Source organism: Panulirus ornatus, chromosome 6 (assembly GCF_036320965.1).
Source record: "Panulirus ornatus isolate Po-2019 chromosome 6, ASM3632096v1, whole genome shotgun sequence".
Lineage (NCBI taxonomy): Eukaryota > Metazoa > Arthropoda > Malacostraca > Decapoda > Palinuridae > Panulirus > Panulirus ornatus.
This window is the reverse complement of record NC_092229.1, coordinates 40348764-40373749: the sequence shown is the minus strand read 5'-3', so window position 1 is coordinate 40373749 and position 24986 is coordinate 40348764. Positions and strand designations below refer to the sequence as shown.

The following is a 24986-nucleotide window of genomic DNA, read 5'->3' as shown; positions in this document are numbered from 1 at the left end:
TGGATGGGGTTGTTAGGGAGGTGAAGGCAAGACTTTTGGAGAGAGGAGCAAAAATGTATTCTGTTGTGGATGCGAGAGCTTGGTAAGTGAGGCAGCTGTTGTTTGCTGATGATACAGCGCTGTTGGCTTATTCGAGTGAGAGACTGCAAAAGTTGGTGACTGAGTTTGGTAAAGTGTGTAAAAAAAGAAAGTTGAGAGTAAATATGAATAAGAGCAAGGTCTTAGGTTTAGTAGGATTGAGGGACAAGTAGATTGGGAGGAATGTTTGAGTGGGGAAAATCTGGAGTAACTGAAGTTTTTTAGATATCTGTTAGTGGATTTAGCAGCGTATTAAACCATAGAAGGGGGAGGCAGCGATGGTTCTGAGACCGTTAAAGAATGTGTGAAAGGCAAGAACGTTATCTCGGAGAGCAAAAATGGTTATATTTGAAGGAATAGTGGCTCCAACAATGTTATATGGTTGCGAGGCTTGGGCTATAAATAGGGTTGTGCGGAGGAGGGTGTTTGAGGACGGTATGTGTTGTGAGGTGGTTTCATTGACCAAATAATGAAACGGAGAGAGAGATGTGTGGTGGTAAAAAGAGTTTGGTTGAGAGAGCAGAAGAGGGTGTATTGAAATGGTTTGGTCACATGAAGAGATTCAGTGAGGAAATATTGACAAAGAGGATATATGTGTCAGAGTTGGAGGGAACGAGGAGAAGTGGGAGACCAAATTAGAGGTGGACGGATGAAGTGAAAAAGATTTTGAGCTATCAGGGCCTAAATATACAGGAAAGTGAAAGGTGTGCAAGGAATAGAGTGAATTGTAATGATATGGTATACCAGGGTCGACATACTGTCAATGGATTGAACCAGGGCATTTGAAGCATCTAGGGTAAACCATGGAAAGTTTTGTGGGGCCTGGATGTGGAAAGGGAACCGTGGTTTTCGTGCATTACACATGATAGCTAGAGACCGGGTGTGAACGAATGTGGCCCTTGTTGTCTTTTCCGAGCGCTACCTCGCGCGTGCAGGGGAAGGGGGTGCCATTTCATGTGTGGCGGTATACATATATACACATGTATATACTTCATATTTGCTGCCTTTATTCATTCCCGTTGCCATTCCGCCACACATGAAATGACACCCCCCTCCCCCCCGCATGCGCCCGACGTAGCACTAGGAAAAAACAACAAATGCCACAGTCACTCATACTCAGTCTCTAGCTGTCATGTATAATGCACCGAAACCACAGCTCCCTTTCCACATTCAGGCACCACAAAACGTTCCATTGTTTACCCCAGACGCTTCACATGCCCTGGCTTCAATCCAATGACAGCACGTCGACCCCGGTATACCACATCGTTCAAATTCACTCTATCCTTGCACACCTTTCACCCTCCTGCATGTAAAGGCCCCGATCGCTCAAAATCTTTTTCACTCCATCCTTCCACCTACAATTTGGTTTCCCACTTCTCGTTCCCTCCACCTCTGATACATATATCCTCTTTGTCAATCTTTCCTCACTCAAACTCTCCATGCGCCCAAACCATTTCAATACACCCTCTTCTGCTCTCTCAACCACACTCTTTTATTACAACACATCTCTCTTACACTTTCATTACTTACTCGATCAAACCACCTGACACCACATATTGTCCTCAAAAATATAATTTCCAACACATCCACCCTCCTCCGCATAACCCTATATATAGCCCACGCCTCGCAACCATATAACATTGTTGAAACAACTATTCCTTTAAACATACTCATTTTTGCTTTCCGAGATAATGTTCTTGCCTTCCACACATTCTTCAACGCTCCTAGAACTCCCTCCCCCACCCTATGACTCACTTCCGTATCCAAGGTTCCATCCGCAGCCAATTCTCTCCCAGATATCTAAAACACTTCATTTCTTCCAGTTTTTCTCCATTCACACTTAACTCCCAATTATTTTCTTCCTCAACCCTACTGTACCTAATAACCTTGCTCTTATTCACATTTACTCTCAGCTTTCTTCTTTCACACACTTTATCGAACTCAGTCACCAGCTTCTGCAGTTTCTCAACCGAATCAGCCAACAGTGCTGTATCATCAGCGAACAACAACTGACTCACTTCCCAAGAGATTGCATACTTGTCCCTCTCTCCAAAACTCTTGCATTAAACAACCATGGAGACATCATGCACTCCTGCCACAAACTGACATTACTGAGAACCAATCAATTTCCTTTCTTCTTACTCGTACAGATCTTACATGATAGAAACTTTTCACTCCTAGAAACTTACCTCCCACACCATATACTCTTAATACCTTCCACAAAGCATATCTATCAACTCTATCATATGCCTTCTCCAGATTCATAAATGCTACTTACAACTCCATTTGTTTTTCTCAGTATTTCTCACATACATTTTTCAGGGCAAACATCTGATCCACACATCCTCTAACACTCCTGAAACCACACAGCTCTTCCCCAATCTGATGCTCTGTACACGCCTTCACCCTCTCGATCAATACCCTCCCATATAACTTCCCAGGAATACTCAACAAACTTACACCTCTGTAATTTGAACACTCACCTTTATCCCTTTTGCCTTTGTACAATGGCACTATGCACGCATTCCACCAATCCTCAAGCATTTCACCATGAGCCATACAGACATTGAATATCCTAACCAACCAGTCAACAACACAGTCACCCCCTTTTGTAATAAATTCCACTGCAATACAATCGATCCCGTCGACTTGCCCGCTTTCATCTTCCACAAAGCTTTCACTACCTCTTCTCTATTTACCAAATCAATCTCCGTGACCCTCTCACTTTGCACACCACCTCCACCAAAACACCCCATATCTGCCAATTTATCATGTAACACATCCATGAAACCTTCAAAACACTCACTCCATCTCCTCACATCACCTCTACTTATTACCTCCCCATTAACCCCCTTCAGTGATGTTCCCATTTATTCTCTTGTCTTACGCACTTTATTTACCTCCTTCCAAAACATCTTTTCATCCTCTTTAAAATTTGATGATACTCTCTCATCCCAACTCTCATTTGCCCTCTTTTTCGCCTCTTGCAACTTTCTCTTGCTTCTTTCTTTTATACATCTTCCAATCATTTGCACTATTTCCTTTCAAAAATCGTCCAAATGCCTCTTTCTTCTCTTTCACTAATAATCTTACTTCACGCCACCACTCACTTCCCTTTCTAATCGGCCCATCTTCCAAACTTCTCATGCCACAAGCATCTTTTGCGCAAGCCATCACTGCTTCCCTAAATATATTCCATTCCTACCCCACTCCCCTCACATCAATTGATCTCACCTTTTTCCATTCTGCACTGTCTCTCCTGGAACTTCCTCACACAAGTCTCCTTCCCAAGCTCACTTACTCTCACCACTCTCTTCACCCCAACATTCTCTCTTCTTTTCTGAAAACCTCTACAAGTATATATACATAAATGTCCATATAAAAACAGATATACACAAACATACACATATATACACATGTACATATCTATGCCTGTCTTCATCCATTGCTATCACGACCCCGCCTCATAGGAAATAACATTGCTACCCCATGCTTCAGCGAGATAACGCCAGGAAAACAGACAGAAAAGGCCAATTCCTGGGGATAGAGGAAAAATAATACTTCCCATATATTCCCCACATGTCGTAAAAGGTGACTAAACGGGGTGGAAGCGTTGGGCTAGAAACCCTCCCCTCCTTGTATTTAACTTTCTAAAAGGGTAAACAGAAGAAGGATCATGCGGCGAGTGCTCATCCAATTCTAAGGCTTAGATTGGGGTGTCTTAATGTGTGTAGAAGTAACAAGATGAGAAAAGAGGAGAGACAGGCTGTATGTTTGATGAAAGGAACCTGGATGTTTTGGCTCTAAGTGAAACAATGCTCAAGGGTATGGTGGTTTGGGGATGTCTTGGGAGCAAAGTCAGGGGTTGGTAAGAGGAAGAGAGCAAAGAAAGGAATAGCAATACTCCTGAAGCAGTTGTGGGAGTATGTGATAGAGTGTAAGAAAGTAAACTCTCGATCGATATGGGTAAAACTGAAAGTGGATGGAGAGAGATGGATGATTATTGGTGCCTGTGCACATGGCCATGAGAAGAAAGATCATGAGAGGCACATGTTTTGGGAGCAACTCAGTGAGTTTGTTAGCAGCTTTGATGTTCGAGACCGGGTTTTCGTAATGGGTGATTTGAATGCAAAGGTGAGTAATGTGGTAGTTGAGGGTATAATTAACGTACATGGAGTGTTCAGAGTTGTAAAGGGAAATGGCGAAGATCTTCTAGATTTCTGTGCTGAAAAAGTACACGTATGTAAGTATGAGAGATGGCCCAAGAGCATTATTGGATTAAGATTAAAAAGTGCGTGAAAGAGAGACTTTTGGATGTTAATTTGCTGAGAGGGGCAACTGAAGGGATGGCTGATCATTTTCTTGTGGAGGCGAAGGTAAAGATAAGCAGAGGTTTTCAGAAAAGAAAAGAGAATGTTGGGGTGAAGAGAGTGGTGAGAGTAAGTGAGCCTGGGAAGGAGACTTGTGTGAGGAAGTACCAGGAGAGATCGATTGCAGAATGGAAAAAGGTAAGACCAAATGACGTAAGGGGAGTGAGGGAGGAATGGGATGTACTTAGGGAAGCAGTGATGGCTTGCGCAAAAGATGCCTGTGGCATGAGAAAGGTGGGAGGTGGGCAGATTAGAAAGGGTAAAGAGTGGTGGGATGAAGAAGTAAGATTGTTAGTGAAAGAGAAAAGAGAGGCATTTGGACGATTTTTGCAGGGAAATAGTGCAATTTACTGGGAGATGTATAAAAGAAAGAGGCGTGAGGTCAAAAGAAAAGTGCAAGAGGTGAAAAAGAGGGCAAATGAGAGTTGGGGTGAGAGAGTATCATCAAATCTTAGGGAGAATAAAAAAGATGTTTTGGAAGGAAGTAAATAAAGTGCGTAAGACAAGAGAATAAATGGGGACATCGTGAAAGGGAAAATGGGGAGGTAATAACAAGTAGCGGTGAAGCGAGAGGGAAATTGTGTATTTTGAAGGTTTGTTGAATGTCTTTGATGATAGAATGGCAGATATATGGTGTTTTGGTCGAGGTGGTCACGGAGAATGATTTGGTAAAGAGAGAAGAGGTAGCGAAAGCTTTGCGGAAGATGAAAGTCCGCAAGGAGGCAGATTTGAATGGTATTGCTGTGGAGTTTATTAAAAAACGGGGTGACTGTGTTGTTGACTGGTTGGTAAGAATATTTAATGTATGTATGGTACATAGTTAAGTGCCTGAGGACTGGAACAATGCATACATAGTGCCATTGTACAAAGGCAAAGGGGATAAAGGTGAGCGTTCAAATTACAGAGGTATAAGTTGCTTGAGTATTCCTGGGAAATTATATGGGAGGGTATTGATCGAGAGGGTGAATGCATGTACAGAGTATCAGATTAAAGAAGAGCAGTGTAGTTTCAGAGGTGGTAGAGAATGTGTGGATCAGGTGTTTGCTTTGAAAAATGTATGTGAGAAATACTTTGAAATACAGATGGATTTATATGTAGCGTCTATGGATCTGAGGAAGGCATATGATAGAGTTGATAGAGATGCTCTGTGGAAGGTATCAAAAGTATATGGAGTGGGAGATAAGTTGTTACATGCAGCGAAAAGCTTTTATCAAATAAGAACATCGTGAAAGGGCAAATGGGGAGGTAATAACAAGTAGTGGTGAAGCGAGAGGGAGATGGTGTGAGTATTTTGAAGGTTTGTTGAATGTCTTTGATGATAGAATGGCAGATATAGGGTGTTTTGGTCGAGGTGGTCAAGGAGAATGTCAGTTTGCGGCAGAGGTACGTGACGTCTCCATGGTTGTTTAATTTGTTTATGGATGGGGTTTTTAGTGAGATGGATGCAAGAGTTTTGGAGAGAAGGGCAAGTATGCAGTCTGTTGAGGATGAGAGGGCTTGGAAAGTAAGTCAGTCGTTGTTCGCTGATGATACAGCGCTGGTGGCTGATTCGGGTGAGAAACTGACGAAGTTGGTGACTGAGTTTGGTAAAGTGTGTGAAAGAAGAAAGCTGAGAGTAAATATGAATAAGAGCAATGTTATTAGGTTCAGTAGGGTTGAGGGACAAGTGAATTAGGAGGTAAGTTTGAATGGAGAAAGATTGGAGGAAGTGAAGAGTTTTAGGTATCTGGGAGTGGATTTGGCAACGGATGGAACCACGGAAATGAAAGTAAGTCACAGGGTAAGGAGGGGGGGGGGGGAAGATTGTGAGAGCATTGAAGAATGTGTGGAAGGTGAGAATGTTAAACTGGAGAGCAAAAATGGGTATGTTTGAAGGAATAGTGGTTCCAACAATGTTATATGGTTGTGAAGCATGGGCTATAGATAGGCTTGTGTAGAGGAGAGTGGATGTGTTGGAAATGAGATGTTTGAGGACACTATGTGATGTAAGGTGGTTTGATCGAATAAGTAATGAAAAGGTAAGAGAGATGTGTGTTGATAAAAATAGTGTGGTTGAGGGAGCACAAGAAGGTGTATTGAAATGGTTTGGTCACATAGAGAGAATGAGTGAGGAAAGATTGACAAAGAGGATATATGTGTCAGAGGTGGAGGGAAGTGGGAGACCAAATTGGAGGTGGAAGGATGGAATGAAAAGATTTTGAGCGATCATGGCTTGAACATACAGGATGGTGAAAGGCTTGCAAATAATAGAGTGAGTTGGAATGATGTCCCTCCAGGTGCCCCTCTCAGAACATTAACATCCAAAAGTCTCTCCTTCAAATGCCTATCAATAATGCTCTCTGGCCATCTCTTCTACTTACATATGTATACTTATGTATATCACTCTTTTTATACCAGTTATTCCCAATCACCTGTCCTTTTTCAGCAAACAAATCCACAAGCTTTCCACCATTTCCTTTTACAACACTGAACACCCCATGTACACCAATTATACCCTCAACTGCCACATTACTCATCATTGCATATAAATCACCCATCACTGAAACCTGGTCCTGTGCATCAAAGCTGCTAACAAACTCACTCAGCTGCTCCAAAAACACTTGCTTCTAATGCTCTTTCTTCTCATGACCAAGTGCATAGGCACCAATAATCACAGATCTCTCTCCATCCACTTTCAGTTTTACATATATCAGTCTAGTTTACTTTCTTACACTCTTTCACATACTACCACAACTCCTGCTTCAGGAGTAGTACTACTCATTCCTTTCCTCTTGTCCTCTCACAAACACCTGACTTTACTCCCAAGACATTCCCAAACCACTCTTCCCCTTTACCCTTGAGCTTAGTTTCACTCAAAGCCAAAACATCCAGGTTCCTTTCCTCAAACATTCAACCTATCTCTCCTTTTTTCTTATCTTCGTTACATCCAAACACATTTAGACACCCCAATCAGAGCCTTCGTGGAGGATGAGCACTCCCCGCATGACTCTTTCTTCTGTTTCCTCATTTTAGAAAGACAAATACAAGGAGGGGAGGGTTTCTAGCCCCCCGCTCCCTCCCCATCTAGTCGCCTTCTACGACACGTGGGGAATGCGTGGGAAGTATTGTTTCTCCCCTGTCCAAAGAGATATATTTATACATATTCCTAAGAGTCCACGGGGAAAATGAAATACGATAAGTTCCCAAGTCCACTTTCGTGTAACAATCACATCATCAGGGGAGACACAAGAGAGAAATACAACAGTCAGTTCATATACATCTCTTCGTTGTATATCAATTGACTGATATATTTCTCTCTTGTCTCCCCTGATGATGAGATTATCACACGAAAGTGTACTTGGGAACTTATCGTGTTTCATTTTCCCCGTGGACTCTTAGGAATATACTTGATCAAAAGCAAAATTGTGATCCTTTCCAATATATATATATATTCATTATACTTTGTAGCTGTCTCCCGCGTTAGCGAGGTAGCGCAAGGAAACAGAGTAAAGAATGTCCCAACCCACTCGCATGCACATGTATATACATACACGTCCACACACGCACATATACATACCCATACATCTCAACGTATACATATATATACACACACAGACATATACATATATACACATGTACATAATTCATACAGTCTGCCCTTATTCATTCCCGTCGGCACCCCGACACACATGAAATGACAGCCCCCTCCCCCCGCATGTGCGCGAGGCAGCGCTAGGAAAAGACAGCAAAGGCCACATTCGTTCGCACTCAGTCTCTAGATGTAATGTATAATGCACCGAAACCACAGCTCCCTTTCCACATCCAGGCCCCACACAACTTTCCATGGTTTACCCAAGACGTTTCACATGCCCTGGTTCAATCCATTGACAGCACGTCGACCCCAGTATGCCACATCGTTCCAATTCACTCTATTCCTTGCACACCTTTCACCCTCCTGCATGTTCAGGCCCCGATCACTCAAAATCTTTTTCACTCCATCTCTCCACCTCCAATTAGGTCTCGCACTTATCGTTTGCTCCACCTCTGACACAAATATCCTCTTTGTCAATCTTTCCTCACTCATTCTCTCCTTGTGACCAAACCATTTCAAAACACCCTCTTCTGCTCTCTCAATCACACTCTTTTTATTACCACACATCTCTCTTACCCTTTCATCACTTACTCGATCAAACCACCTCACACCACATATTGTCCTCAAACATCTCATTTCCAGCTCATCCACCCTCCTCCGCACAACTCTATCTATAGCCCTCGCCTCGCAACCACATGACATTGTTGGAACCACTATTCCTTCAAACATAATTTTGGTTTTCCAAGATAACGTTCTCGACTTACATACATTTTTTAACGCTCCCAGAACTTTCGCCCCCCCCCCCCCCCCCCGATGATTCACTTCCGCTGCCAAATCCACTCCCAGATATCTGAAACACTTCACTTCCTCCAGTTTTTCTCCATTCAAGCTTACCTCCCAAATGACTTCACCCTCAGCCCTACTGTACATGATAACCTTCTTCTTATTCACATTTTCTCTCAGCTTTCTTCTTTCACACACTTTACCAAACTCAGTCACCAGCTTCTGCAGTTTCTTTCCAGAATCAGCCACCAGCGCCGTATCATCAGCGAACAACAACTGACTCACTTCCCAAGCTCTCTCATCCACAACAGACTGCATACTTGCCCCTCTTTCCAAAACTCTTGCAGTCATCTCCCTAACAACCCCATCCATAAACAAATTAAACAACCATGGAGACATCAGGCACCCCTGCCGCAAACCTACATTCACTGAGAACCAATCACTTTCCTCTCTTCCTACACGTACACATGCCTTACATCCTCGATTAAAACTTTTCCCTGCTACTAACAACTTACCCACCACACCATATATTATTAATACCTTTCACAGAGCATCTCTATCAACTCTATCATATGCCTCCCCCAGATCCATAAATGCTACATACAAATCCATTTGCTTTTCTAAGTATTTCGCATATACATTTTTCAAAGCAAACACCTGGTCCACACATCCTCTACCACTTCTGAAACCACACTGCTCTTCCCCAGTCTGATGCTCTGTACATGCCTTCACCCTCTCAATCAATAACCTCCCATATAATTTCCCAGGAACACTCAACAAACTTATACCTCTGTAATCTAAGCACTCACTCTTATTCCCTTTGCCTTTGTACAATGGCACTATACAAGCATCCCACCAGTCCTCAGGCACCTCACCATGAGTCATACATACATTAAATAACCTTACCAACCAGTCAACAATACAGTCACCCCCTTTTTTAATAAATTCCACTGCAAATACCATCCAAACCCGCTGCCTTGCCGGCTTTCATCTTCCACAAAGCTTTTACTACCTATTCTCTGTTTACCAAATCATTTTCCCTAACCCTCTCACTTTGCACACCACCTCGACCAAAACACCCTATATCTGCCACTCTATCATCAAAAACATTCAACAAACCTTCAAAATACTCACTCCATCTCCTTCTCACATCACCACTACTTGTTATCACCTTCCCATTAGCCCCTTCACTGATGTTCCCATTTGTTCCGTTGTCTTACGCACTTTATTTACCTCCTTCCAAAACATATTTTTATTCTCCCTAAAATATAATGATACTCTCTCACCCCAACTCTCATTTGCCCTCTTTTTCACCTCTTGCACCTTTATCTTCACCTCCTGCCTTTTTCTTTTATACATCTCCCAGTCATTTGCACTATTTAACTGCAAAAATCGTACATATCTCTCTCTCTTCTCTTTCACTAATAATGTTACTTCTTCATCCCACCACTCACTACCCTTTCTAATCTGCCCACCCCATGCTTCTCATGCCACAGGAATCTTTTGCGCAAGCCATCACTGCTTCCCTTAATACATCCTATTTCACCCCCACTCCCTTTGCGTCCTTTGTTCTCACTCCATTCTGTACTCAGTCTCTCCTAAAACCTCCTCACACAAGTCTCCTTCCCAAGCTCACTTACTCTCACCACTCTCTTCACCCCAAAATTCTCTCTTCTTTTCTGAAAACCTCTACAAATCTTCACCTTCGCCTCCACAAGATATTGATCAGACATCCCTCCAGTTGCACCTATCAGCACATTAACATCCAAAAGTCTCTCTTTCACGCGCCTATCAATTAACACGTAATCAAGCAACGCTCTCTGGCCATCTCTCCTACTTACATACGTATACTTATGTATATCTCTCTTTTTAAAATAAGTATTCCCAATCACCAGTCCTTTTTCAGCACATAAATCTAAAAGCTTTTCACCATTACCTTTTATAACACTGAACACCTCATGTACACCAATTAATCCCTCAACTGCAACATTATTCACCTTTGCATTCAAATCACCCATCACTATAACCCGGACTCGTGCATCAAAACAACTAACACACTCACTCAGCTTCTCCCAAAACACTTGCCTCTCATCATCTTTCTTTTCATGCCCAGGTGCATATGCACCAATAATCGCCCATCTCTCTCCATCCACTTCGTTTTACCCATATCAATCTAGAGTTTACTTTCTTACACCCTATAACATACTCCCACCACTCCTGCTTCAGGAGTAGTGCTCCTGCTTCCCTTGCTCTTGTCCTCTCACTAACCCCTGACTTTACTCCCAAGACATTCCCAAACCACACTTCCCCTTTACCCTTGAACTTCGTTTCACCCTAGAGCCAAAATATCCAGGTTCCTTTCCTCAAACATACTACCTATCTCTTCTTTTTTCTCATCTTGGTTACATCCACACACATTTAGACACCCCAATCTGAGCCTTCGAGGAGGATGAGCACTCCCCGCGTGACTCCTTCATCTGTTTCCCGTTTTAGAAAGTTAAAATACAAGGAGGGGAGGGTTTCTGGCCCCCCGCTCCCTTCCCCTTTAGTCGCCTTCTACGACACGTGAGGAATGCGTGGGAAGTATGGTTTCTCCCCTATCCTCAGGGATATATATTTATTTTCATTTACTTTGTCGCTGTCTCCCGCGTTAGCGAGGAAGCGCAAGGAAACAGACGAAAGAATGGCCTAACCCACCCACATACACATGTATATATATACACGTCCACACACGCAAATATACATGTCTGTACATCTCAACGTATACATATATATATACACACAGACATATGCATATATACACATGTACATAATTCATACTGTCTACCCTTATTCATTCCCATCGCCACCCCGCCACACATGAAATAACAACCCCCTCCCCCCTCATGTGCATGAAGTAGCGCTAGGAAAAGACAACAAAGGCCACATTCGTTCACACTCAGTCTCTAGCTATCATGTATAATGCACCGAAACCACAGCTCACTTTCCACATTCAGGTCCTACAGAAATTTCCACGGTTTACTCCAGTCGCTTCACATGCCCTGGTTCAATCCATTGACAGCACGTCGACCCCGGTATACCACATCGTTCCAATTCACTCTATTCCTTCCATGCCTTTCATCCTTCTGTATGTTCAGGCCCCGATCGCTTAAAATCTTTCTCACTCCATCCTGCCACTTCCAATTTGGACTCCCACTTTTCGTTCCCTCCACCTCTGAGACATATATCCTCTTTGTCAATCTTTCCTAACCCATTTCTCCATGTGACCAAACCATTTCAATGCACCCTCTTCTGCTCTCTTAACCACACTCTTTATTTCCACATATCTCTCTTACCCTATTATTACTTACTCGATCAAACCCCCTCACACCACATATTATCCTTAAACATCTCATTTCCAGCACATCCACCCTCCTTTGCACAGCTCTATCGATAGCCCACCCCTCGCAACCATATAACATTGCTGGAACCACTATTCCTTCAAACATACCCATTTCTGCTTTCCGACATAATGTTCCCGACTTCCAAACATTCTTCAAAGCTCCCAGAACTTTCGCCCCCCTCCCCCACCCTATGATTCACTTCCGCTTCCATGGTTCCATCCGCTGCCAAATCCACTCCCAAATACCTAAAACACTTCACTTCCTCCAGTTTTTCTCCATTCAAACTTACCTCCCAATTGACTTGTCCCTCATCCCTACTGTACCTTGCTCTTATTCACATTTACTATCAGCTTTCTTCTTTCACACACTTTCCCAAACTCAGTCACCAGCTTCTGCAGTTTCTCACACGAATCAGCCACCAACGCTGTATCATCAACGAACAACAGCTGACTCACTTCCCAAGCTCTCTCATTCACAACAGACTGCATACTTGCCCCTCATTCCAAATCTCTTGAATTCACCTCCCTAACAACCCCATCCATAAACAAATCAAACAACCATGGCAGACATCACACACCCCTGCCACAAACCAACATTCACTGAGAACCAATCACTTTCCTCTCTTCCTACACGTACACATGCCTTACATCCTCGATAAAAACTTTTCACTGCTTCTAACAACTTGCCTCCCACTCCATATATTCTTAATACCTTCCACAGAGCTTCTCTATCAACTCTATCATATACCTTCTCCAGATCCATAAATGCTACATACAAATCCATTTGCTTTTCTACGTATTTCTCACATACATTCTTCAAAGCAAACACCTGATCTACACATCCTTTACCACTTCTGAAACCACACTGCTCTTCCCCAATCTGATGCTCTGTACATGCCTTCACCCTCTCAATCAATACCCTCCCATGTAATTTCCCAGGAATACTCAACAAACTTATACCTCTGTAATTTGAGCACTCACTTTTATCCCCTTTGCCTTTGTACAATGGCAAGCATTCCGCCAATCCTCAGGCACCTCACAATGAGTCATACATACATTAAATAACCTTCACTAACCAGTCAACAATACAGTCACCCCCCTTTTTTTTTTTAATAAATTCCACTGCAATACCATCCAAACCCTGCATTACCACAGTTTGTCGCTGTTTCCCATGTTTGCGGGGCAGCGCAAGGAAACAGACGAAAGAATGGCCCAACCCACCCACATACACACGCACATATACATAAATATACATTTCAACGTATACATACATATACATACACAGACAAATACATATATAGACATGTACATATTCATACCTGCTGCCCTCAGCCATTCCCGTCGCCACCCCGCCACAAATAAAATGGCATCCCCCTCCCCCCAAACGCGCGTGACGTAGTACTAGGAAAGACAACAAAGGCCACATTCGTTCACACTTAGTCTCTAGCTGCCATGTGTAATGCACCGAAACCACAGCCCCCTTTCCATATCTAGGCCCCACAAAACATACCATTGTTTACCCCAAACACTTCACATGCCCTGGTTCAATCAATTGACAGCACATTGACCCCAGTTTACCACTTAATTCCAATTAACTCTATTCCCTCCATGCCTTTCGCCCTCCTGTATATTCAGGCCCCGATCACTCAAAATCTTTTTCATTCCATCCTGACACTTCCAATTCGGTCTCCCACTTTTCGTTCCCTCCACCTCTGAGACATATATCCTCTTTGTCAATATTTCCTAACTCATTCTCTTCATGTGACCAAACCATTTCAATGCACCCTCTTCTGCTCTCTCAACAATACTCTTTTTATTAGCACACATCCTTCTTACCCTTTCATTACTTAGTCAATGAAACCACTTCACACCACATATTGTCCTCAAACATCTCAATAAAAACACATCCACCCTCCTCCGCACAACACTATCTATAGCCCACGCCTCGCAACCGCAACCATATAACATTGTTGAAACCACTATTTCTTCAAACAAACCCATTTTTCCTTTCCGAGTCAATGTTTTCGCCTCCCACACACTCTTCAACGCTCCCAGAACTTTCGCTTCCTCCTCCACCCTGTGACTCACTTCCGCATCTGTGGTTCCATCCGTTGTTAAATCCAATCCCAGATATCTAAAACACTTCACTTCCTCCAGTTTTTCTCTATTTAAACTTACCTACCAATTGACTTGTCCCTCAACCCTACTGTACCTAGTCACCTTGCTCTTATTCACATTTAATCTGTTTTCTTCTTTCACACAATTTACCAAACTCAGTCACCAGCTTCTTCAATTTCTTATCCAAATCAGCCACCAGTGCTGTGTCTTCAGCGAACAACAACTGACTCACTTCTCAAGCTCTTTCATCCGGAACAGACTGCATACTTGCCCCTCTCTCCAAAACACTTGCATTCACCTCACTAACAACCCCATCGATAAAAAATTAAACAGCCATGGGGACATCACACACCCCTGCCGAAAACCGATATTCACTGGGAACCAATCACTTTTCTCTCTTCCTACTCGTACACACGCCTTGCATATTCGATAAAAACTTTTCACTTCTTCTAGCAACTTGCCTGCCACACCATATACTATTAATACCTGCCTCAGAGCATCTCTACCAACTCTATCATATGCCTTCCCTAGATCCATAAATGCTACATACAAATCCATTTGTTTTTTTGAAGTATTTCTCACATACATTCTTCAAAGCAAACACTTGATCCACACATCCTCTAACACTTCTGAAACTACACTGCTCTTCCCAATCTGACGCTCTGTACATGTCTTCACCCTCTCAATTAATACCCTCTCGTATAATTTTCCAGGTATTCTTAAACTTATACCTCTGTAATATGAACACTCGTCTTTATCCCCTTTGCCTTTGTACAATGGCAATATGCATGCATCCGCTAATCCTCAGGTACTTCACCATGAGCCACACATACACTGAATATCCTCACTAACCAGTCAACAACACAGTCACCTCCCTTTTTAATAAATTCCACTGCAATACCATCCAAACCCGCCACCTTAACTGCTTTCATCTTCCGCAAAGCCTTCCCTACCTCTCATCTGTTTACCAAACCATTCTCCCTGACCCTCTCACTTCGCACACCACCTCAACCAAAACAACCTATATCTGCCAATATCATCTAACACATTCAACAAACCTTCAAAATACTCACTCCATCTCCTTCTCACATCACCACTGCTTGTTATTTCCTCCCCATTAGCCCCCTTCACCAATGTTACCATTTGTCTTAGACACTTTATTTACCTCCTTCCAAAACATATTTCATTATCACTAAAATTTAATGACACTCTCCCATCCCAACTCTCATTTGCCCTCTTTTTCACCTCTTGCACCTTTCTCATGACCTCCTGCCTCTTTCTTTTATACATCTCCCAGTCATTTGCACTATTTCCTTGCAAAAATCTTCCAAATGCCTCTTTCTTCTCTTTCACTCATAAACTTGATTCTTCATCCCACCACTCACTACCCTTTCCAATCAGCCCACCTCCCATGTTTCTCATGCCATAAGCATCTTTTGCACAAGCCATCACTGCTTCCCTAAATACATCCCATTCCTCCCCTACTCCCCTTACAACCTTTGCTCTCACCTTTTATATTCTGCACTCAGTCTCTCCTGGTACTTCCTCACACAAGTCTCCTTCCCAAGCTCACTTACTCTCACCACTCCCTTCAACCCAACATTCTCTCATCTTTTCTGAAAACCTCTACAAATCTTCACCTTTGCCTACACAAGACAGTGATCAGACATCCCTCCAGTTGCACTTCTCAGCACGTTAACATGCAAAAGTCTCTCTTTCAGGCACCTATCAATTAACACGTAATTGAATAATGCTCTTTGGCCATCTCTCATACTTTCATACATATACTTATGTGTATCTCTCTTTTTCAACCAGGTATTCCCAATCACCAGTCCTTTTTCAGCACACAAATCTACAAGCTCTTCACCATTTCCTTTTACAACACTGAACACCCCATGTACATCAATTATCCCGCAACTGCCACATTACTCACTTTTGTATTCAAATCACCCAACACTATAACCCGGTCTCATGCATCAAAACTGTTAACACACTTACTCAGCTGCTCCTAAAACACTTACCTCTCATGATGTTTCTTCTCATGCCCGGTGCATAGGCACAAATAATCACCCATCTTTCTCCATTCACTTGCAGTTTTACCCATATCAATCTAGACTTTACTTTCTTACACTCTATCACATACTCCCACAACTCCTGTTTCAGGAGTAGTGCTACTCCTTCCTTTGCTCTTGTCCTCTCAGCAACGACTGACTTTACCCCCAAAACATTCCCAAACCAGTCTTCCCCTTCCCCCTTGAGCTTCGTTTCACTCAGAGCCAAAATATCCAGGTTCCTTTCCTCAAACATACCACTTATCTCTCCTTTTTTCTCATCGTGGTTACATCCACACACATTTAGACACCCTAATCTGAGCCTTCGAGGAGGATGAGCAGTTCCCACATGACTCCTTCTTCTGTTTCCACTTTTCGAAAGTTAAAATACAAGGAGGGGAGGGTTTTTAGCGCTACGCTTCCATCCCCTTTAGTCGCCTTCTACGACAAACGGGGAATGCGTGGGAGGTATTCTTTCTCCCTTATCTCTAGGGATATATAAATATATAATAAAATACACTCATGCACAAACACACACACACACACACACACACACACACACACACACACACACACACACACACACACACACACACGCACACAAACGCATATATATTCATTTATTTATCATACTTTGTCGCTGTCTCCCGCGTTACCGAGGCAGCGCAAGGAAACAGACGAATGAATGGCCCAACCCACCCTATACATATATATACACACTCAGACATATACATATATACACATGTACATAATTCATACTGTCTGTCCTTATTCATTCCCATCGCCACACCACCACACATCAAATGACAGCTCCCTCCCCCCGCATGTGCGCGAGGTACCGCTAGGAAAAGACAACAAAGGCCACATTCGTTCACACTTAGTCTCTAGCTGTCATGTATAATGCACCAAAACCACAGCTCCCTTTACACATCCAGGCCCCACAAAACTTTCCATGGTTTACCCCAGACGCTTCACATGCCCTGGTTCAATCCATTGACTGCACGTCGACCCTGGTATACCACATCGTTCCAATTTATTATATTCCTTGCACGCCTTTCACCCTCCTGCATGTTCAGGCCCCGATCACTCAAAATCTTTTTCACTCAATCTCTCCACCTCCAATTTGGTCTCCCACTTCTCGTTCCCTCCACCTCTGACACATATATCCTCCTTGTCAATCTTTCCTCACTCATTCTCTCCATGTGCCCAAACCATTTCAAAACACCCTCTTCTGCTCTCTCAACGACACTCATTCTATTACCACATATCTCTCTTACCCTCTCATTACTTGCTCGATCAAACCACCTCACACTACATACTGTCCTCAAACATCTCATTTCCAGCACATCCATCCTCCTCCGCACAGCTCTATCTATCGCCCACGCCTTGCAACCATATAACGTTGTTGGAACCACTATTCCTTCAAACATACCCATTTTTGCTTTCCAAGATAACGTTTTCGACTTTCACACATTTTCCAACGCTCCCAGAACTTTCGCCCCCTCCCCCACCCTATGACTCACTTCCGCTTCCATGGTTCCATCCGCTGCCAAATCCACTCCCAGATATCTAAAACACTTCATTTCCTCCAGTTTTTCTCCATTCAAACTTACCTCCCAACTGACTTGCTCCTCAACTCTACTGTACCTAATAACCTTGCTCTTGTTCATAATTACCATCAGGTTTCTTCTTTCACACACTTTACCAAACTCAGTCACTAGCTTCTGCAGTTTCTCACCCGAATCAGCCACCAGCACTGTATCTTCAGCGAACAACAACTGACTCACTTCCCAAGCTCTCTCATCCACAATAGACTGCATACTTACCCCTCTTTCCAAAACTCTTGCATTTACCTCCCTAACAACCCCATCCATAAACAAATCAAACAACCATGGAGACATCACGCACCCCTGCCACAAACCAACATTCGCTGAGAACTAATCACTTTCCTCTCTTCCTACTCGTACACATGCCTTACATCCTCGATAAAAATTTTTCCCTGCTTCTAACAACTTGCCTCCCACATCATATATTCTTAATACCTTAATACCTTCTCTATCAACTTTATCATATACCTTCTCCAGATCCATATATGCTACATACAAATATTTATTTACATATATTTACTTCCCTCACCATCCCATCCATAAACAAATGAAACAACCATGATGACAACACACAACCCTGTTCCAGACCAGCCTTCACCTAGAACCACTTACTCTCTTCTCTTCTTACTCACTCACATGCCTTACACTCCTGATAATAACTTCTCTTTGCTTTAAGCAGCTTTCTTCCAACACCATACATTTGTAAGACTTTCCACAAGACATCCCCATCAACCCTATCACATGCTTTCTGAAGAACCAAAAATGCCACTTTCAAATCCTTCCTTTTCTCAACATTTTCTGCCACATTCTTTAAGGCGGAAACCTGATCTACACATCTTCTACCACTCCTGAAACCACACTGTTCCTCAGCAATCTGATGCTTTCTCCATACCTTCACCCTCTGAATCACCACTATTCCATACGACTTATCATGCATACTCAACAAACTTATACCTCTGTAGTTTGATCACTCACCTTTGTTCCCCTAGCCTTTATAAAATGGCACTATATATGCATTCCATCAGTGCTCAGGTACCTCATCATGCTCCATACACAACACTGAAAGTCCTGATTAATGAGTCAACAACATGGTTAACCTCTTTCTTAAGAAAACTTCAAAACCATTCACTTCAGCCACCTTGACACATATAATCTTATACAAAGCTGTCATCACCTTCTCCATCAAACCACTTTCTATGACTCTCTCACTTCGCATACCTCCCTGACCCAAACACCCTACATCTGCCACCCAATCATCACACACATTCAACAGTCCTTCAAAATAATCACTTCATTTGCCCCTTGCACCAATGCCTGCATTTATTCTCTTGTTTTTCTCATACTATCAACCTCCTTACTTATCCTCCCTGAAATATATCATTAGTTCACCAAAAGTCTCATCTACCCTCTTTTTCAACCATTACACCTTCCTCTTTACCTCCCGCAATTTTCTCTTGAACATCTTCAGTTGCATTCCTTCCTCATAAGTACCTTCCATACACCTCTCTTTTCTCTTTCAATAGTAACTACTTCATCCTATCACTCACTTCCCTTTCGTATCTGCCGACCTCCCATATGCGACACACTTCTCTCACACATGCCAACAGTTTCCCTATATACCTCCCATTCCTTATCCCTGCTCCTAGCTCCATTTACTCTCACCTTTGTCATTCTGTACTCAGTCTATATCAAAAGAATTTTATGTTTGCAGCTGCAGGGTGAATTCTATATGGTCATAACTATAGATCTAATGTTTATTTCTTTTAAGTCCTTTGATTTTCGTTACTTCCACCAAGAATAACATTACGTGTATACTTACCTTAGGTCTTCCTCCTCAGTAATGGCGTTTTTAACCTCTGAAGCCACCTCCCCAACTTGAAGGTCATCTGGAGATTTGATGGTCACAATGCGATCTAACAAGTCTTTCACCTTTGATGCTTCATTTCCATCACCTGTATCTAAAAAACAAAATTTTATTTTTATCATCTCTACCTTACAAACTATCTTCCTATCTGTATTCAATGTGCCACCTCCCACTATTCAGCAGGTAAGCTCACGCACTTTCTATATAATATCTCTACAAAGATCCATACATCACAAAATAACTTTTACAGTGTCTCATCACTCCCTTTCCTATTTTTCCCTTTGCTTCACTCATATTCTGTAAACCATCATCCTGTTTCAGCTGCGATTCTTCCCAATTCCCATTACGGTCTCAGAATTTCACATTTTTCTTCTTCAACCAATCTTTTCCATTATTTCAAATCTCCGTTTCATGACCGCACTTCTCAAGGTCAACTCCTCTCCCTCCACATCCAATCTAACCAATCCTTAACAAATGTGTTATTTTTGATTAATATTATACTTCATCGCCATTTCCTATGCTAGCAAGGCAGCACCAGTAAAAAAAAAAACACAATTATACGCACATACCCATGTAAAATGCCACCTGCTATTTGTATAAGCCTGATGGGAAATGACCCATGGACATCCTGTTGCTCACCAATGTGAGACGAAGGGTATTCATTTATATAGTATTCCAACAGGGATTTTTGATTGTGGGCGATCAGACACGAGAAGTAGCACTCCCGCCTACCACACAAGGGTCCTATTTCAATCCTAGCTGTTAGAGGTTTGTATGTTATGTATATATATATATATATATATATATATATATATATATATATATATATATATATATATATATATAAATATATATATATATATATATATATATATATATATATATACATATATATATATATATATATATATATATATATATATATATTGCTTTGTCGCTGTCTCCCGCGTTTGCGAGGTAGCGCAAGGAAACAGACGAAAGAAATGGCCCAACCCACCCCCATACACATGTATATACATACACGTCCACACACGCAAATATACATACCTATACATCTCAATGTACACATATATATACACACACAGACACATACATATATACCCATGCACACAATTCACACTCTCTGCCTTTATTCATTCCCATCGCCACCTCGCCACACATGGAATACCATCCCCCTCCCCTCATGTGTGCGAGGTAGCGCTAGGAAAAGACAACAAAGGCCCCATTCGTTCACACTCAGTCTCTAGCTGTCATGCAATAATGCCCGAAACCACAGCTCCCTTTCCACATCCAGGCCCCACACAACTTTCCATGGTTTACCCCAGACGCTTCACATGCCCTGATTCAATCCACTGACAGCACGTCAACCCCGGTATACCACATCAATCCAATTCACTCTATTCCTTGCACGCCTTTCACCCTCCTGCACGTTCAGGCCCCGATCACTCAAAATCTTTTTCACTCCATCTTTCCACCTCCAATTTGGTCTTCCACTTCTCCTTGTTCCCTCCACCTCCGACACATATATCCTCTTGGTCAATCTTTCCTCACTCATTCTCTCCATGTGCCCAAACCATTTCAAAACACCCTCTTCTGCTCTCTCAACCACGCTCCTTTTATTTCCACACATCTCTCTTACCCTTACATTACTTACTCGATCAAACCACCTCACACCAAACATTGTCCTCAAACATCTCATTTCCAGCACATCCACCCTCCTGCGCACAACTCTATTCATAGCCCACGCCTCGCAACCATACAAACTTGTTGAACCACTATGCCTTCAAACATACCCATTTTTCCTTTCCGAGATAATGTTCTCGACTTCCAAACATTCTTCAAGGCTCCCAGGATTTTCGCCCCCTCCCCCACCCTATGATTCACTTCCGCTTCCATGGTTCCATCCGCTGCCAGATCCATTCCCAGATATCTAAAACACTTTACTTCCTCCAGTTTTTCTCCATTCAAACTTACCTCCCAATTAACTTGACCCTCAACCCTACTGTACCTAATAACCTTGCTCTTATTCACATTTACTCTTAACTTTCCTCTTTCACACACTTTACCAAACTCAGTCACCAGCTTCTGCAGTTTCTCACACGAATCAGCCACCAGCGCTGTATCGTCAACGAACAACAACTGACTCACTTCCCAAGGTCTCTCATCCACAACAGACTTCATACTTGCCCCTCTTTCCAAAACTCTTGCATTCACCTCCCTAACAACCCCATCCATAAACAAATTAAACAGCCATGGAGACATCACACACTCCTGCCGGAAACCTACATTCACTGAGAACCAATCACCTTCCTCTCTTCCTACACGTACACATGCCTTACATCCTCGATAAAAACTTTTCACTGCTTCTAACAACTTGCCTCCCACATCATATATTCTTAATACCTTCCACAGAGCATCTCTATCAACTCTATCATATGCCTTCTCCAGATCCATAAATGCTACATACAAATCCATTTGCTTTTCTAAGTATTTCTCACATACATTCTTCAAAGCAAACACCTGATCCACACATCCTCTACCACTTCTGAAACTACACTGCTCTTCCCCAATCTGATGCTCTGTACATGCCTTCACCCTCTCAATCAATACCCTCCCATATAATTGACCGGGAATACTCAACAAACTTATACCTCTGTAGTTTGAGCACTCACTCTTATCCCCGATGCCTTTGAACAATGGCACTATGCACGCATTCCGCCAATCCTCAGGCACCTCACCATGAGTCATACGTACATTAAATAACCTTACCAACCACTCAACAATACAGTCACCCCCTTTTTTAATAGATTCCACTGCAATACCATCCAAACCTGCTACCTTGCCGGCTTTCATCTTCCGCAAAGCTTTTGCTACCTCATCTCTGTTTACCAAATCATTCTCCCTAACCCTCTCACTTCGCACACCACCTCGACCAAAACACCCTATATCTGCCACTCTATCATCAAACACATTCAACAAACCTTCAAAATACTCACTCCATCTCCTTCTCACATCACCACTACTTGTTATCACCTCCCCATTTGCGCCCTTCACTGAAGTTCCCATTTGCTCCCTTGTCTTACGCACTTTATTTACCTCCTTCCAGAACATCTTTTTATTCTTCCTAAAATTTAATGATACTCTCTCACCCCAACTCTTATTTGCCCTCTTTTTCACCTCTTGCACCTTTCCCTTGACCTCCTGTCTCTTTCTTTTATACATCTCCCACTCAATTACATTTTTTCCCTGCAAAAATCGTCCAAATGCCTCTCTCTTCTCTTTCACTAATAATCTTACTTCTTCATCCCACCACTCACTACCCTTTCTAATCAACCCACCTCCCACTCTTCTCATGCCACAATCATCTTTTGCGCAATCCATCACTGATTCCCTAAATACATCCCATTCCTCCCCCACTCCCCTTACTTCCATTGTTCTCACCTTTTTCCATTCTGTCCTCAGTCTCTCCTGATACTTCCTCAAACAAGTCTCCTTCCCAAGCTCACTTACTCTCACCACCCTCTTCACCCCAACATTCACTCTTCTTTTCTGAAAACCCATACAAATATATATATATATATATATATATATATATATATATATATATATATATATATATATATATATATATATATATATATATATATATAAATATATATATGTGTGTGTGTGTGTGTGTGTGTGTGTGTGTGTGTGTGTGTGTGTGTGTGTGTGTGTGTATGTATTATTTATCTATCTATTATAATTTGTCGCAGTCTCCCGTATCAGCGAGATAGCGCAAGGAAACAGACGAAAGAATGGCCCATCCCACCCACATACACATGTATACACATACATGTCCACACACGTACATATACATACCTATATATCTCAACGTATACATACATATACACACACAGAAATATACATATATACACATGTACATAATTCATACCGTCTACCCTTATTCATTCCCGTCGCCACCCCGCCACACATGAAATGAAAACCCCCTCCCCCCACATGTGCATGAGGCAGCGCTAGGAAAAGACAACAAAGGCCACATTCGTTCACACTCAGTCTCTAGCTGTCATGTATAATACACCGAAACCACTGCTCCCTTTCCAAATCCAGGTCCCACAAAAATTTACTTGGTTTACCCCAGACGCTTCACATGCCCTGGTTCAATCCACTGACAGATCGTCGACCCCGGCTATACCTCATCGTTCCAATTCACTCTATTCCTTGCACGCCTTTCCTCCTCCTGCATGTTCAGGCCCCGATCACTCAAAATCTTTTTCACTCCATCTTTCCACCTCCAATTTCGTTTCCCACTTCTCGTTCCCTCCAGCTCTGAAACATATATCCTCTTTGTCAATCTTTCCTCACTCATTCTCTCCTTGTGACCAAACCATTTCAAAACACCCTCTTCTGCTCTCTCAACCACACTCTTTTCATTACCACACATCTCTCTTACCCTTACATTACTTACTCGATCAAACCACCTCATACCACATATTGTCCTCAAACATCTCATTTGCAACACATCCACCCTCCGACGCACAACTCTATCTATAGCCCACGCCTCGCAACCATATAACATTGTTGGAACCACTATTCCTTCAAACATACCTGTTTTTGCTTTCCAAGATAACGTTCTCGAATTCCACACATTTTTCAACGCTACAAGAACTTTCGCCCCCTCCCCCACCCTATGATTCAATATGATTCCCAGATATCTAAAACACCTCACTTCCTCAAGTTTTTCTCTATTCAAACTTACCTCAAAATTGACTTGTCCCTCAACCCTACTGTACCTAATAACCTTACTCTTATTCACATTTACTCTCAGCTTTCTTCTTTCACACACTTTACCAAACTCAGTCACCGAATTCTGCAGTTTCTCACACGAATCAGCCACCAGCGATGTATCATCAGCGAACAACAACTGACTCACTTCCCAAACTCTCTCATCACAACAGACTGCATACTTGCCCCTCTTTCCAAAACTCTTGCATTCACCTCCCTGACAACCTAATCCATAAAAAAATTAAACAACCATGGAGACATCACACACCCTTGCCGCAAACCAACATTCACTAAGAACCAATCATTTTCCTCTTTTCCTACAGGCATACATGCCTTACATCCTCGATAAAAACTTTTCACTGCTTCTCATAGGAATA

General features: G+C 42.5%; 1 protein-coding gene across 1 annotated transcript in view; it reads right to left on the bottom strand.

Annotated features, from left to right (window-relative positions):
* LOC139749160 (uncharacterized) overlaps positions 1 to 24986 on the bottom strand; it is a 346975-nt gene that overhangs the window by 144134 nt on the left and 177855 nt on the right. The window contains exon 3 of the mRNA XM_071662812.1: positions 19780 to 19918. Coding sequence (XP_071518913.1) covers positions 19780 to 19918 — 139 coding nt within the window. The remainder of the gene's footprint in view (positions 1 to 19779; positions 19919 to 24986) is intronic.